This window comes from Thamnophis elegans, chromosome 6, assembly GCF_009769535.1.
Source record: "Thamnophis elegans isolate rThaEle1 chromosome 6, rThaEle1.pri, whole genome shotgun sequence".
NCBI lineage: Eukaryota > Metazoa > Chordata > Lepidosauria > Squamata > Colubridae > Thamnophis > Thamnophis elegans.
The window spans coordinates 71,506,392-71,523,599 of record NC_045546.1 but is presented as its reverse complement, the minus strand read 5'-3'; the positions used below and the strand labels follow the sequence as shown (position 1 = coordinate 71,523,599).

General features: G+C 39.1%; 1 protein-coding gene across 1 annotated transcript in view; it reads left to right on the top strand.

The window, feature by feature from the left end:
* The first annotated feature begins 2,069 nt into the window (after positions 1-2,069).
* The window catches only part of AFAP1 (actin filament associated protein 1), a 60,455-nt gene continuing 45,316 nt past the window's right edge, over positions 2,070-17,208 (top strand). The window contains exons 1-3 of the mRNA XM_032219147.1: positions 2,070-2,234; positions 15,351-15,479; positions 16,614-16,711. Of these exons, the coding sequence (XP_032075038.1) occupies positions 15,353-15,479; positions 16,614-16,711 (225 nt within the window). The 5' untranslated portion in view covers positions 2,070-2,234; positions 15,351-15,352. The remainder of the gene's footprint in view (positions 2,235-15,350; positions 15,480-16,613; positions 16,712-17,208) is intronic.

Sequence of the window (17,208 nt, the reverse complement as noted above, 5' to 3'; positions counted from 1 at the left end):
GGCTTCCGTCTCACTCTCCCTTGTCTCCTCCTTACTGGTCCAAGGCTCAGGTGCCTCCTGGTGGCCAACCAGCCTCTCTACGCCCTGCTTGGAGTCGGAATCCTGTCCAGGGTCCTCCACATCCTCCAGAGCCGACTCATCGGGCCCCTCGCTGTTGGAGTCTGGTAGCAGCTCCAACGGCTCCTGCTGGGCCACAACCAGGGGTGGGTTTCAACCAGTTCGCGGTGGTCCCTGCGAACCGGTTGGTTGCCGAACCTGGAAGTAAGTAACTTCCGGGAACGGCGAAGGGCACGCCCGCCCGCCCGCAGTCCTTACCCAGTTTTGACGAGTTCTGCGCTTCCACGCATGCGCAGGACGCATACAGCGCCTGCGCGATCGTCCAGGAGCAGCTGGAGCACCGCGCGCGTGCACGAGGACGCCGCCAGCCCCATTCCAACCGAACCGGTTGGAACGGGGCGAGAAACCCACCCCTGGCCACAACACATACCCTACTCTAAGCTCCTTGATTTTTTTTTAGGATATAACAAGTCATATTTCACCTGAAATTTACAACATGAATGTACATTGAAAGCATCTATTGGTAGAGGTTCATGCTTCACTATCACTCAGCATCTTTAGAAGATACATATCTGAATTACAGAGGTTGCTATTCTGTTGATGGCAACAGAACAGAACAACCTTGCCCATTCCACTTTACCCTAAGGCTTTAGCCAGCCATTTCCACACTAAAGCCAAATTTATCAAAAGGTGCACTTTTAATGATGGTGGGTAAACTGAGTGGGGGAACTGGAAAGCAGCTGCTTGTGGGGAAATCCTTTGTTTTACCTAACTTCCTCAGGCAAGAACATAAAATTCTTCAAATAAATAAATAAATAAAAAAGCAAGCACTTCTGCCTAAACGTGGCTTTGGGCAATCAGGAAAATCCTGGAGCTACTTGATTTAGGACACATTTAAATCAAGGAGGGATTTGATAAATTGTGGGGGCAGATGTGTAACCCCCATATGAGAACAAGCTTTGAAAGCTTTGAACAAATAGAGATGCGGCCGATCAGTGCTTGGAATTGTTTTTCGATTTTTTACATTACTTCTTTTTTTTAATATATTTTTATTCTTTTTAAACAAAGCAACACATACAAACAAAGCAAGAGAAAAAAAAACAACTTTCCTCCATTTCATCAAGCATATCTTTTGGTTACAAGCTTTTGTGCATCAGTTCTTAAGATTAAAATTAACATCACTGGTTTTGCATTAACCATAACTGGATATTTCGCTGTCTTTGAGCATTATGTGTTCAAATTACCATTAATATTCTTTCATTTATAATAACCCTTATTTCCTTGAATTCATAATTCTCTTATCAAATAACAATGAGTCTTTAAAGTATTATAATATCACCTATCTCCAAGGAGAAAGAGCAGAAATTAAGACAAAGAATTCCCATTAGTTTATAATATACATTCATATTTTCAATTGACCATAATGTCGCCAATCAACCAGAGTTCCAAGAATAGTTTCTAATTATTAATCCATATAGTGATTAAGTATTTCATATCATATGTATATCAATTGTTCATTACATCATCATTGGTCCGTTTAATATACAAAGATCTTTCTAATATAAAATGGTCACTATATGCAATTATTTTTTACATTACTTCTGTCATCTCAGCAGCGAGACTGAAAGGCAACCTCGTCTCCCAACATCTACTCCGGTTGAATTTCTGGCTCCCATCTCAGCCTCGGATCATCCTGCAAGACAAGGCGGAGCAGCAGCTTCTAACTAAAACCACTGGAGACGCCGGGACTTCCTGAGTTTCGGAGCCACGCTTGTGTCTCATTCCCGGCTTCCTGGGCCCGTTGTAGGGGTTAGGAGACCCCCCCCCGCTCGCCTTGAGAAGGGGGCGCGGCGCGGCGGCCGCATCCCAGGCAACGTCTAGCGCTTGGAGGGCGTCTCCAGTCTCCGTGTGGATGGAGGAGGGCTGTACCGAAGAAGACCCACCACCACTTTTTCTTCAGGGCTGCCCCCTCCCTCCTTTGTTCTCTCGGCCCCGCCCCTCCCTCAATTTAGCTTGCCCATTGGCTCATGCAGCTTTCACTCGGGGTGGTGGGGGGACCCGCTTGGTCCCGCTCCCCGACCCACAGTGAGATTGCCGAGGCGGGGAAGCCCCGGCGCTGCCTTGATTCCATTCTGCCTCGTCCCGGGGCTACGGCAGCGGCGCGAGACAGGCACCAGGTAAGGGGTTGCGCGTGCCGACCTTAGCGCGTCCGATCCCTCAAGTCGTAGCCGAGCAAGGAAGGAGGAAGCTGCTGCCCGGGAGCCTTCCAGCCCGGAGACAAAAGGCGGCCTCTGACGGCCGCCGCCGGGTGCCTTACTTCTGAATGCCTGACGAGACGCCCGAGGTCGAAGGCTGCCCGCTTGTGGCGCTGAGTCTCTGGGATGTGGGCCGAAAGCAAGATGGGGGTCTGCCCCAAATCTTGCCTTTCGGCCTGCGAGGGAGATTGCATCATGTAACCGTTCCAGACTGGGCGCGGAAGGCTCTTTGCTAAATTCTCCAGGCCTAAGAAAAGCCTCCCGCCTCTTACCCTGGTAGGTTGGATTGGCTGGCGGGGGATTTGGAAGCCTGACCGGCCAAGGAAATATGAAATAGTCCTCGGAGCGGAGCTTCCGAGCGGCCGGGAAGAGGGTGCTTTGCAGCGGGAGAGGTTTAGGGAGAAAGTGTTAGCAAGCATTTGGTCTCCAGACTTCTCTAGGATGGTACCGATGCTCCGGCTTTGTGTTGAATGTCTAAGATACGTTGCACAAATCTGTGCGTTACACGCTTGTTCAGTAATGTAGCCTAGTCAAGATTCATAATTAAGAGCCGCAAAATATAGGTCTCCTTGGTCTGTTTACGGCAAATGTTGAATAGAGAAAGCAAAAGCTTGCTGTTAATTACACTGGTAGACGTGGAAAGGGGCGCATGTATACATCTTTAGTCAAAAATAGATGTAAGTCCTGTGTATGTTTGAAATAAGTAAGAATTCAGCATACTAGAAAAAGAAATACTGTTAACTTCTTTTAAAAACTGGTGGAAAACCTTTACAATTATTTTAATTAACGTACGTTCAAAGAATTGCTAACTTGTGCTAAAGATTGCCGTGTATTATTGCTGTAGTTTTTGCGCTAATAAAAAACTACAGCCTTTAGAATGTAGTATGGTAAAATTAATTGAGATCAAATGTTCATCTTTTCTGAGAAAATTTATTTTAATCTTTGGCTTTAATGTGATATGCAATATTAACATTTTGTAAAAGTTAATTAGCAATAGCAATAGCAGTTAGACTTATATACCGCTTCATAGGGCTTTCAGCCCTCTCTAAGCAGTTTACAGAGTCAGCATATTGCCCCCAACAACAATCCGGGTCCTCATTTTACCCACCTCGGAAGGCTGAGTCAACCCTGAGCCGGTGAGATTTGAACAGCCGAACTGCAGTCAGCTGAAGTAGCCTGCAGTGCTGCATTTAACCACTGTGCCACCTCGGTTCTAATTGAAGAACAAAGTAGCAACACTAGGCTAATGAATAAGTATATGTAATATTAACACTACTTCGTCAGGTACAGCAATGGACAGGATCAAGGTAGGCAGATATATAGGAAACATTCCACATCCATCGTCTAAAAAGCTAGAAAACAGCAACAAAAGAGAATAATTTCAAACTAAAGAGAACAAATGAATTTTCATTTCAAAAGGGAATAATAAACGAAGTAATTCAAGATAACATTGCTAGTAAAAACAATTGTATAAAAATATCACAGTAAATATAACTTCAAATGAAGCGAGAAGCCTAATAAGTAGAAACCCGTTACATTCATTTCACTTACATTATCTGAGCTAAAAAATAAATAATTGATTCTAACTTTCACATATAATATTTTTGAAGCTGAACTTTATTATAGGTAGTCCTCAACTTACAACCATTTGTTTAGTAACCCTTGAAGTCACAACAGCACTGAAAAAAGTGACTTATGCCTGGTCCTCAAACTTAGAACTTTCACAGCATTTCCACTGAGAGCAAAATTTGGGCACTTTGGAACCTGCATCTATTTAAAATGATTGCACTGTCCCCTGGTTAGATGATCACCATTTGTGACCTTCCCAGCTGGCTGCAGTGATTCGTTTGACAATCATGGCAAAAAGGTCGCAAAATTGGGTGCAACTCATTTAACAACCATCTTGCTTAGCAGTGGAAATTCTGTTCCCAGTTGGAGTCATAAGTTGAGGATTACCTGTATAGACTTTAACCTCCATTACAAATAAAAGGAAAATAAATTGTTATAGAAAAACCATTATCCAAAAAATTATCATGCAACAGTAGAACAGAAAGCTAAGTCAAACTTTGCACATTTGTATGGCTTAATAAAGGTATTTTGAAACCCAGAATGTGAATGAAGAGTTAACATCCCTTAAAAAATAACATAAAATGTACCTGTATCACACTCAAATCTGGAAACAATTATGGAGAGCAAATAAGAGAAATAATTGTAAATTGAAATACTATTTAAGGTTCATGTAGGAATACATGGGCAAGAGTTTCTGCCTCCCAAGAACCTGATTTTTATCCTCTTTTAAATATTCATCATTTTTTTCTACTCTTAACCACACTGGTCAGAATAGATTCTTTTTTGTCAAGCAAATGTAAATCAAGTCAAGACAGTAGTGGGTTTCCATTTTTTTTACTACCGGTTCATTCGTGTGCTCGCATGTGCTCGCTGGCGTGCAATGCTTCTGCACGGAAACGTCCGTGCGGGTGGGCGGAGCTTCCCACCACCGCTACTACCAGTTCGCCCGAACTGGGAGTAACCCACCTCTTGAGTCAAGATGATTCAATTTAATGTTATAAGTTACTACATTCATTTGTAACTGAAGAGTATTCTTGCTGTAGCAGATTAGATACATGTAGGTTACTCCTTGGGTTACAGTGGCAATTGGGATTGGAATTTCTCTGAATTATTCTTGCTAAGCAATGCACTCGTAATGCCACATCAAATGGCCATTTTGCTTAGCAACAATAATGCCTGCCGCTCTGATTACCATTGTTAAGGACTGTTCAGATTGTTAAGTGAGGATTTTGTGATCCTGACTTCCTGCTGCTTCCACATTGACATTGCTTGTGGGAAGCTGGCATGGGATATCAGAAAGTGTGATCACATAACTGCAATTTGCTGCAATCTCATAATTAGCAATAGCAATAGCAGTTAGACTTTTACACCGCTTCATAGGGCTTTCAGCCCTCTGTAAGCGGTTTACAGAGTCAGCATATTGTCCGCAACAACAATCCGGGTCCTCATTTTACCCACCTCGGAAGATGGAAGGCTGAGTCAACCCTGAGCCGGTGAGATTTGAACAGCCGAACTGCAGAACTGCAGTCATCTGAAGTAGCCTGCAGTGCTTCATTTAACCACTGCGCCACCTCGGCTCTTGCAAGTCAAGCACTCCAATTATAGTCATGCAATCACATCTCTGTTTCTTTATGTTGATCTCCATATTTTCTGATATTCACAGTTTACATACAGCTGTGTGAAAAAGTCCTGCATGCTTTCAGTTTTAAGCTGTATTTACATGTTTAATCAACTTTTCACTCATAGAAACCATGCAAAATTAGTACTTCGATGAAAATTTCTGTAGTTGGATTGAAATGCATAATTTTTATTAATATAACCAAAGTTTTTTAAAGGTTTTGAGTGAGTTTATGTGCTAAAACAAACACAACTTGAATTTTCGAGAATGTTAGGATCGAACGTAGCCAATCAGCAGCGAGCTTTGGCTGACCAATCAAAATGCACAGAAGCTAAATCTATAAGTCAATCAATGTTGTGACTATAAATAGGCATGAAAAACATTGAGAAATTTAATTTAGCTCTGGCTGCAGGCAAGGATGAAGGCTTTGCTTTCACCAGTACTGAGCAGGGGCATCACATCATTGTGTTTCATAAAGAGGGTTACTCTTCTACAGAAATAGCCAAGAGAGTGAAATGCCATCGCACCACAGTGTGCAGAGTGGTTGAAAAATACCAAATAACTGGTTCAGCTGATGACAGGCTCTGCTCTGGAAGACCAAGAAAGTCGACAAAATGGCAAGATCGGGCTCTGCAACACATTTCGATGGCTGACAGGAAGTTCACCTCACCTCAGATTACAAGAATTTAGGGTGAAACGTGATATAAAAGTGTGCACAAGCACAGTGTGTCGCAGACTGCTTGCCAGAGGGCTCAAAGGCTGCAGGGCTCGAAGTAAACCTTTGCTCACAGACGCTCACCACTCTCGGCGACGTGCATGGGCCAAGAAGTATGCCAAGTGGACCAACGAATAGTGGGCCAAGGTCATCTTCAATGACAAGAGCAATTTCTACTTTACTGAGAATCAGTGTAATAAGTATGTCAGAAGATTTCCAGCTGAAGAATTTAGGCCATACTGCCTGAATCTATCTGTGCTTCTGGTATTGGTCGGATACAAATCGTGCATGGAATCATGAATTCCAAGCAGTATGTTGAAGTCCTAGAAAAGACCATGCTTCCTTCAGCTTAGCAATTTGTAGGGAAGGACTTTTACTTCCAGGATGACAATGCTCCTTGTCATCGAGCTAAATCCATCCAGCAGTGGACGAAGAAGCATGGTGTTCGACTACTGGATTGGCCAGCTCAGAGCCCAGATTTGAACCCAATTGAGAACTTGTGGGCCAAGATTGGTTACAATTTTGTAAGAAGCATCCGAAGACCAAGCAGGAGCTGATTGAATCCATTATTGCAGCCTGGCACCACATTGCCACCAAAGATCATGTGCAAAGGCTCATGACCAATTTCATATTAGTAACCATGTTTGGTTACCTAAATGGTCCTTTTCAGGGCCACAAACAATAAAAATGTTAACAGAACACTAGCATCAGCCTTAGTAATTGCAACACGTATGCCACTGGGTAAGCATCAGTTAATCTGTTTTCATAGTCATTTTAAGCATGCATTGAAAGCATGCAAGAAAATTCACAATGCCCATCCAAACAGCACCAAATTGCAAAAAACTTACGCTTTTCACTTAAAAACCACCAGTATTTATTTAAATATAACAATATTTGCATAGCAGTTAGCATAAAATATCATAAAATCAATGGCCTATCCAAAAAAATGTCGTAAACCGTAAAGCGTGCAGGACTTTTTCACACAGCTGAACTTTTTGTTGGAAATGAGTGAATGAAATATGAATAGATTTATCTTTCCTTCGCTGTTTCTTACCAGTGTGCCAGCCATCTTCATTGAACAGCTGGTATACTGATTCTTTTCTTTTCCTCTTCTTTTGAACAAAACTAAATATTTTTTTTTCATATTTGTATCATCCTTCAAGTCTCAGTTTGAATTTTTCCTTTTGTGACCCAAGCTCTGTAGTGGCAAGCTATCTTCCTTTATTAACCTGACAATCTAGATCCCTGTATAGTCTCACTTGCTTATAATTCTGAAACCATGGACACCAATGATGGTATTGTAGATAGCACAGATGGTCCAAATCAATATCTTGATTTGTAAATTCTTGTAAATAAAATAGTCCCCCCAAAAAGGTTAAGGTACTAACTGCTTGACTGAGTATTACTGGGTTTATGCATTAAAAAAGTGAGAATTCAATGATCTGTTTTGTTTAACTGTAACTAAACTGTCATAATATAATATAGTAAAACTATAATTTTAAGGAATGTGAAGTATTGCATGCTATTTCCATAATTATGTGAAATATTAAATCACATCAATTATTCAGAGAGTTCTGGAAACCATCAGCTTGTTATTTAGGGGTAAAATTTGAATTATTGACTGAAGGACTTGAATTATCTGTTAATCATCAGCATACCAATTATATTTTTGTTCATTTATGGGAATACCCATAGTAACATCAGAATCCCATTCAAAATCTATGACCAAAAAAGTCACAGTCCTTGCAAAAAAGGAACTATGATGCTCAAGGATTATTTACTGACATTCAGCACCTTCAAAATCAAAGCAGTTCTCTTGGTAATGTTTCCTTTAGGCAATAAGACCTTCATTTCTTTATCACACCATTTTCATCTTTAATGTTGTTTTACATGCAAGTATAGTAACTTCATTAAAATGTTCCTATGCAGGATCTTTTATATTTGGTGGCTACTGATTGGTTTAGCCAACAAAAAGGGCAATGTTTTTAAATATACTGGCAGCTGTTATTTGAGGGTTGTGAGTGCCATCTAACCATTGCTGACTCCAGGTGATTGTCTGGACAAGTCCCTGTAGTTTTCTTAGCAAGATTTCAGGAGTGCCATTGCGTCATTTTTAGGGCTGAGAGAGAGTGACTGGGCCAAGGTTATTCAGCTGGCTTTATACTTACAGCAGGACTAGAATTTATAGCCACCTGGTTTCTAGCATGATTCCTAACCACAGCACCAAACAGTTGTTCTATAATTGGCTATTATCTTATAATATTGGTCATATTTTTATTTATTTCTATGGCAAACATTTTATTAAAAAACATGATAGAAGAAAAAATACCCACGCTTTGTAAAACAAAAAAAACCCTGAGAAAACAATTTTTTGTTTTTTTACGAAGGGGAGATATTTTTTGCTTCCATACTGTTACTTAAGAAAGTATTCACCCTAGAAATAAACAAAAATATAGACAGAAATAGCATAACGTATTGTACTCTGAGACAAATTATACTAATATTTTATTTACTTCACAGTTTTATGATTTTTATAATCTGGTTAGATTATGTATTAATTCTGATGATTTCCAACAATGCTGCTTTGATGCTTTAATCCAGGGGTAGTCAACCTTTTTATACCTAACGCCCACTTTTATATCTGTTAGTAGTAAAATTTTCAAACCGCCCACCAGTTCCATAGTGATGGTGATTTATAAAGTAGGGAAGTAACTTTACTTTATAAAATTTATAAAGCAGAGTTACAGCAAACCCCTACCGCCCACCATGAAAGCTGGAACGCCCACTAGTGGGCGGTAGGGACCAGGTTGACTACCACTGCTTTAATCAAAGGGTATCAAACTCAAGGCTCAGGGGCCGTATCCAACCTGCGGGGGTGCTTAGATCTGGACTGCCCTGGAAACAGTGAAGGACCTGCCTGCAGTGCCTCTGCAGCAAAAACAGACCTTGGGAAGGATGCATTGTGGCTCTATTGAACTAAGTTTCCGCTGGCAGAGAGTTGCAGGAGGCCATCGCAGCTGAAACGGAACTCGGGAGCCCGTTTTTGCTGGCAGAGCACTCCAACCACCAACATGAGTGACATCAAGATGGCTATAGCCACCCTAGCCACGCTCACCCGAGCCCCCAAAGGTCAAACACAACCCTGATGCGGCCCTCAATGAAATAGAGTTTGACGCACTTGCTTTAATCCTATGCATATTAAATGTTCATATATTTTCATCGTTAGTATCTGAAAGTGGATAGCTTTTAAAAAAATATGTGCCTTCATTAGAATTAGGATTAGAATTAGATCCAGTACAACAAATCTGAGGTCAACAGGAGGGCTACCCCAAATTCTTGGCAAATGACAGTTATCTCCGTCAATAAAGAGGAAGAAGAACTTTGCATTTGTGCTTTTCTTTTCAGTATCCCTTTTTAATTTATCTTACGTCTTCCTATCATCTGAGAAAGAAGATGCAATTATTAATGCTGCTTCTTAATTAGAAGTATGCATGTTTCAGAAACGCTTAGGAAAATGTGCTTCAGCCCTTAAAGAGCCATCGTACATTTGTGGTATTTGATAAAGCAGTCTGTTTTTTTCTTAGATTTCTGTGATTGAAAAAAGGATGCAGCTGCTTTAAGAATCACATTAATGAGTTAAAGTATTAATGCGATCACATCTTTTTATAGACTCACAGGAGAAAAAAAGATAGGCTGTTGAAAGATATGTAGCAAATTCCAAAGTACTTATTTCAAATAGTTTTTGGAGAATGTACAGACTTAACAATTACAGCATGTTGTTGAAAAAAATAGATGTGGTATTTTTAGAATTAGTTCTGCTTAAATAACCATATTTGAAAATAATCTTATTAAACTCAGAATTGAGATATTTTATTTTCAGGAGAGTTTGTTTTCACTGAAGTGTTAACTGCTTCAAAAACAACTTTGTCAAAAAAAAAAATTAAGCTAAATCAGAAGAGGAACTGTGTCCAGAGAAGATAAATTTCCAGCTGGGATCTGTAATTGAAATTTTAAAAGAGGGGGCAGCCCTTATTAGGTCATTCACACTTATGAACAATACAGATAAAATCCCAAATGAATTGGCAGGAATATTCAATTTTGCTTACACTTGGCAAGCATGCTTATTCTGGCAGAAGCCTCTGTCTTTCTTTTGAGTCTGAAAAAGACAGGCTATTACTCTGACCTCACACTTAGCTGTGGTTACAGTTGTTTAAACAATAGGACTTCTTTCAGCTCCCCAAGGTACTGCAAAGTAAGCACAGGATCAGAGAGACACGCCCTTCTATGGGTTCCAAAAAAGGCAAACACATTTGTGCTGAATCTCTCTTTTAGTCTGCAATGTCCTAAATGGAAAATAACGTTTACAGAGCACACATTCAGCAAATAATTTTCATGTATAAAAATGACTCAAAATGCTTAAACTTGGGAAGAGGCGCACCTAGTACACTATTTCAAACCATGAAAAGGGTTTATCTAGGAATACAAAACAATCATCAGCCTGTTTGCTATCAGAATATATATGCACATTATTTTTATTTAAGATGAAGGCTTGAGCAGTGGGGCTGGCAATTAGTGGGGGGTTTTCTGAAGAGATAGGTTCCCCCTCTGTACGTGTGTGTGTTTGTGTGTGTGTATAACACACACAGATGGCTGCATGACAGATTCTGTTCACGTTTACTCCCCTCCAGATTTCCCTTTTCATAAGGGAACAGAACATAAATTCTGGGCTCAATTGTGGTCGTAAGTCGAGGACTACCTGTACTGCTAGATATGTTTGTATCTCTTTGGGGATGGAAATAAATTAAAATTTGCTGGCATCTATTTTTGGAATGGACAGAAGAGACCAGTTTTAAAGAGACTGGGATTGATAGGTTAAAATTGTTCAAGAGTACAGTATCAGAGGTGGGTTGCTCCCAGTTCGGCTGAACCGGTAGTGGTGGTGATGGGAGGCTCCACCCACCCCCCGCGCAGAAGCCTTGCGTGCACACGTGAGAGTACACAAGCACGAGCGAACTGGTTAGGAACCCACCACTGTAAGGTATGTGTATCTAACTTATGATTTAGTCACCACACTTGAATGACACTAAATAAACAAAACATACAACAATTTCTTAACATTTGAATGGCATTAGCAGTTTTTTTTACTTTGATTCAGTGTCTATGCTGTTATATTTAAATTATTTTGGAAGGAAGGACAATATTTAGGGCTTTAGTTGGGTAGCACTGACTGATTACCATACTGATTGATACTGATGAGCCGAGGTGGCGCAGTGGTTAAATGCAGCACTGTAGGCTACTTCAGCTGACTGCAGTTCAGCAGTTCAGCTGTTCAAATCTCACCGGCTCAGGGTTTGACTCAGCCTTCCATCCTTCCGAGGTGGGTAAAATGAGGACCCGGATTGTTGTTGGGGGCAATATGCTGACTCTGTAAACCGCTTAGAGAGGCCTGAAAGCCCTATGAAGCGGTATATAAGTCTAACTGCTATTGCTATTGATTTCTTTTCTGTAGTCCTTGAAGAACCTTGACTAATCAGAGCAAGCCCTGTTAGGGAGGCCTTTCCCAAATTGAAATTATAAGGAGAAAAAAAAATTAAGATACAGAGAAATAATATTTTAAAAATTATTTAAATATATTTAAATATTTTTAAAAGGAAAACTAAACTTAATTTTAGAACAACATACTTAAAATGTATGCATTTTCCCTGAATTTCTGTTAGGATGTTCTAAAGTTTTATAATTTTAAGACCAATCAACTTAATAAAGAACATAATTCCTCTATCTCTCTGTGAGATTTTTTTTAATGCTGATGTTCTGTACATGGGGAGTTGATCTGATCATATTTACATGTGTAAATGGACTATTTCAAAACCTTTCTTTTCAGATGTTTTACTTTATGATATTTTCCCTGTTTTTGTTGGTATGAATTGTTCAGAGTAGTGATGTTCCCTCAGAAGTTTGTGAGAAGAGGCTGGATAATCAATTATCAGGAATGTTATATAGTAGATTTCTTATAACTGCAGGGAATTAAACTAGATAATCTTTAGTACACGCTCATGTTCTTTAATTCTTTGATTAATAAGGTTTATTAATTGATTGATTTTGTGGCGTCAAATTGTTGTTGACTCTTAACAACCACACAGATTGCGGTAGCGGGCTGTTTCTGAGAGGTGCATGCAAAAATATGTATGTTTCCCAGGAGGATCACATAAGTTGTGAAGATCATCTCACTGCCTAGTTTTAAAGCAAGCAGAAATCTATTCTTGGGCAGCAGTGATATAGGAAAATGTCAGATGCAGCAAAGGCATCAATTCATACTATATAGAAGAAGGCAATGGTAAACCACTCTTGAATTTTTACGAAGAAGACTACATGGATAGGCCAAATCTAGTCACATAAATGAATTATAATCTTTTTTTCAAGAACTACCCAGGCTTGAGTCTGCTTAACATCTGAATCCTGATGTGGCTTGATGTAAAAGGCTATAACTGGGCTTTAAGTGAAACTCTTTCCAAATTCAGTGAGATTCCAATCTGGGTAATGGCCACCCTGATCTTAAAAAAAATTTAAATAGGATCTCATCTGGTTAGAATGCGAATCCGAGACCACTGGGTAAACCCAGTGTTGTAGGTTAGTAAAAAAAAATTACATAAAAAGACATATTAGCAAACAAGTTCTGTAATCTTGCTAAGAAAACTTCTTTAATATATCACCAGTATTCAACCTTGACTCAGAGGAATCTTCACCTTGTAAGAATAAAGGGAGCTAGCTTGATAACAAAAGTATTTAAGTATGTATTTAAGTATTTAATACATTTATAGGCCGCCCAATCCCGAAGGACTCCGGGCGGCTTACAGAAATACATTTTAAAAAAAATAAAGAATTTAAAATAGAGAAGAAAAACAGATTAAAAGATCACTTCATGCACTCAATCTAGGCGGGGCTGAACCTCATTCATGAGGTCAACAGCCCCAGGCCTGCCGGAATAGCCAGGTTTTGGTAGCCTTTCGGAAGGCCGTGAGAGTGGGAAGGATCCGGATCTCTGGGGGTAGATCATTCCATAGGGTCGGAGCGGCTACAGAGAAGGCCCTCCCCTGGGGAGCCGCCAGACGACATTGTCTGATCGACGGCACCTGGAGAAGGCCCGCCCTGTGAGATCTTATCGGCCATTGGGAGGTATGCGGTAGAAGACGGTCTCGCAGATATCTGAGTCCTAGGCCATGTAGGACTTTAAAGGTAATAACCAGCACCTTGAAACGCGTTCGGAGACCGCGTAGACATTTAGTGATATATGGAATTACACAAACGATGTGATGGAAAAGAAAGCGATATTTTGTTTTGATTATGTTGACTGATGTAATGCTCTGTTCAAGTTGTTCATACATAAACTACACCCTATTGCATTTGGCATACAAACAGTAGGTCAACTTGGTTCAGTTAGGTGTGGCTTTCATATTTGAACTACTGTGCCAAAGAACCTCTTCGCATCGAATTTCTTTTATATGTTGTAAATGCATGCAGAAAAGGAACATTGAGTACTTGTAGTTTTATGATGTTTCAAACACTTTTCAGAATTTTTATTTTACAGAGTATTGAATAATTTGGTAAATAAACATTTTCAATTAAAAATCATATATAACCGAAGAGCAGCTTTATGAATTTCATGAAATTGAGGAATTTATATATATTTATTTCGTGAACAGAAAGTCTCAGTCTGAAAAATTATATTATAATAACTTTACATAAAATAGTTACTTGATTTTTCTGTAACAAATCAAGATATTTGTCTCTGAGTATTTCCTATACTTCTGTTAAGAGAATTTGGAGAGGAAGACGTTTTAATTTCAATAAAATCACTTTTTATAAAAAAAAACACCTTATGTGAAACAGAGTCCTTGGGCCTATGATATGTTGGTGCTATTGTCAACATGTTTTGGACTGAGGTGATAGGATGTGACAAATCCTACTTTGACTATTTCCAGGCGTATCTTGATCAAATCTTGATAATAATGTGGAACCTTCTTTTTCTTATCTTTACGGCTAGAAGAATTATATGGATAACTTTTTGCTGTGTATATTCTGACATATTTTATCTGTCACTAGATGTAAAAACACTTAAATGCGTTATTTAATAATGAAGTTAAGTATGCGATAGATTAAAAATACAACAAATCAGTACTAAATATTTCAAACTGAAAACACATGATAGTTGAAGTCTTTATTTATGAAGCATTCTGTTGGGATAAAACAGTTTCTATGTTGGCAATATACAGCATGCTGTGAGATTATTAAATTTACATGACTTAGTCGTAAACAGATGGTGGCAGTAGCTACTTAATTCTGTAAGAAAACTTTTTAATTTAGAAGTTATTAATGAGGTTATTGGCAAGCTAAATAAAGCATTCTCAATCTTGCTCATGAAGCTTATGTGAATGAATGATTTTTATTGCTTGATCTAAAAGTTCAGCAGATTAGAGCCCTTATGACAAACTTGTGTCTGGATATGAAATTTGTATTCAGAAGTAAGATGCCAGAAATATGAAAAGCCACTCCCAGGAACTCATGAGTCTTTAATGAATGCTTCATCGTTTGTAAACTTGCCAGCAGGACATAGAGATAATTCTCCTAACCAGCATATTGTCTTTTGAATGTAGAGATTTCATTTTACAAATGCAAGCAGCCATAAGTTTTTCCTCCATTCATACTTTTAATTTTGTTTAAAGCATCTGAGCCTGACAGTTATCAGAATGCATACCTTTTAATTGAATAATATATAATTACCATTTTATTTCAATTTATAAAATACAACATGTAAATTATCTGTAGAACATAGGTATCTCTTCAGCTCCTCCTATATGATTGCCAAGAATAAATAAATAAAGCCTCTGATATTCAGCAACACACATTTCTCCTGTGTGTACCTTCATTTGCTTACTAAGATTATTCTTTTTTTGGCACTTTATATAATGTTGTATACTTCAAAAAACAATATTATGATGTGTGTGAGTGTGTGTGATTAGGCAGCTATTAATGTTACTTTTACTACATTACAATAGTAATATTTGTTTATAGAGCTCATATAGGTTATAAAAAAATTGTTTTAGGTTCAATTTAGATGCTTTTTTAAAATTTATTTCAGCCATGGAAGAATTAATAGTTGAACTGCAGCTGTTTCTTCAACTTCTGGACCATGAATACTTGACGTCTACAGTCAGGGAAAAGAAAGCAGTTTTAAATAACATTCTTCTAAGAATACAGGCAACAAAAGGTCAGAGTCATTCTCATACTGTTTACATACATGATACTCTAAAGCATCATGCAGAGATAGAAAGAAAACAACCGAAATCCTCACCTCTGCCATTAGATACACGAAGTCCATATTTATGCAAAACTCCTTAGAGGTTTTTGAGGCTGTTTTCCTATCTTCCTCTGAGGAGGTTCTGTGGGATCTGCCTGAAAGATAGAGGGATATTTTCTTTACCATTTCATTATTTTCTGTTTAAGATATTGAACTAGGAGCAGGGAGAAACCCAATAGAATAGAATAGAATAGAATTTTATTATTTGTATGCCGCCCTTCTCCGGGAGGACTCAGGGCGGCGAACAATTCAAGGGGGAAAAAAGGGGAACATAAAAAACAAAATACAAATAATAAAAGTAAACAACAGTCGCACAACCATACATGTCGAGAGGGGAGGGAACTCATCACCCCCAGGCCTGCCCGCAAAGCCAGGTTTTGACGGCTTTTCGGAAGGCCTGGAGAGAGGTGAGGGTCCGAATCCCTGCAGGGAGTTCATTCCAGAGGGCCGGAGCTGCCACAGAGAAGGCCCTCCCCTGGGTAATAGCCAGGTGGCCTTGGCTGGTAGATGGCACCTGGAGGAGGCCAACCCTGTGAGATCTAATGGGTCTGTGGGAGGTAATTGGCAGCAGGCGGTCTCTCAAGTACCCAGATCCAATACCATGAAGGGCTTTATAAGTTACGATGCCTTTCTCCCAGGCCAACCTATCTCATAAAATTCTTGTCGGGGAAAATGTGGAAGGGTGGGCGGAGGGGGGGGGAGACTCTATACACTGCCTTAGAGTTCTGGAAGAAAGGCAAGATATATAACTAACAAGCACCCAAACAAATGTACTGGACCTTATACTAGCTGGGGATTTAAGGAGCTATACCCAACAGTTCTGGCAGACCTTAGACTGGGAAAGGCTGCCTTCTAATATAGATTAATGGTTTTGTATATTGGGGACTAGTCCTTTCCAGCTTTCCATCAAATGAAAAAACAATCCTGTGGTTTTTTTTTTTTTAATTTGTTTTTTTCATATGTACATATGTTTGTACCGGCAGATATTGTCGAAAATTCCATTTAATATTTACTCTTGTAAATGCGTTTTCCCCTTTCCATTAGACTTTGAGGTAAAGGAAAATGTACAGAGACAAGAGATTGCCATCAATTTACCTGCACCACCTCAGATGCCTTTGCCAGAAATCCCACAGCAATGGCTGGTAAGTCTGTCACAAGAGATCTCTTTTCTCATTTCCTCAGTTTTTAAATTAAGTATTTATCTGAATTGATTCCTTCTAAATTATTGTATAAAGACCCCTTCATTTTTTCCCAAATAATTATGTAATTACAATCAAATATTATTCCATCACAAATTGATGTGTCACACTCATTCAAAATTCATTTAAACTCTCATCTAAATGTTCACTATTTTGTTTATTTTATGAAATATTTTGGCAGATAAATAGTTTTCTTTACAGATTACTTACACGAGTTATTCATCTGGTCTGTTAACTAATATCACTGAAATAAATTTGCATGTGAAATGTTTTTCAAATTATATTTGGGTATTATGTGATTATTTGTAACGTACTTAGTTCTGTAAAGAAAGGTGAAGATTTGTCCTGTTCAGTGGTGTCCAAGTCTATAGAACGATGCTCACCTCTGTTTCTTAGCTGAGAGAGCCAGCATTGTCTGAAAACATTTCCATTGTCGGTGA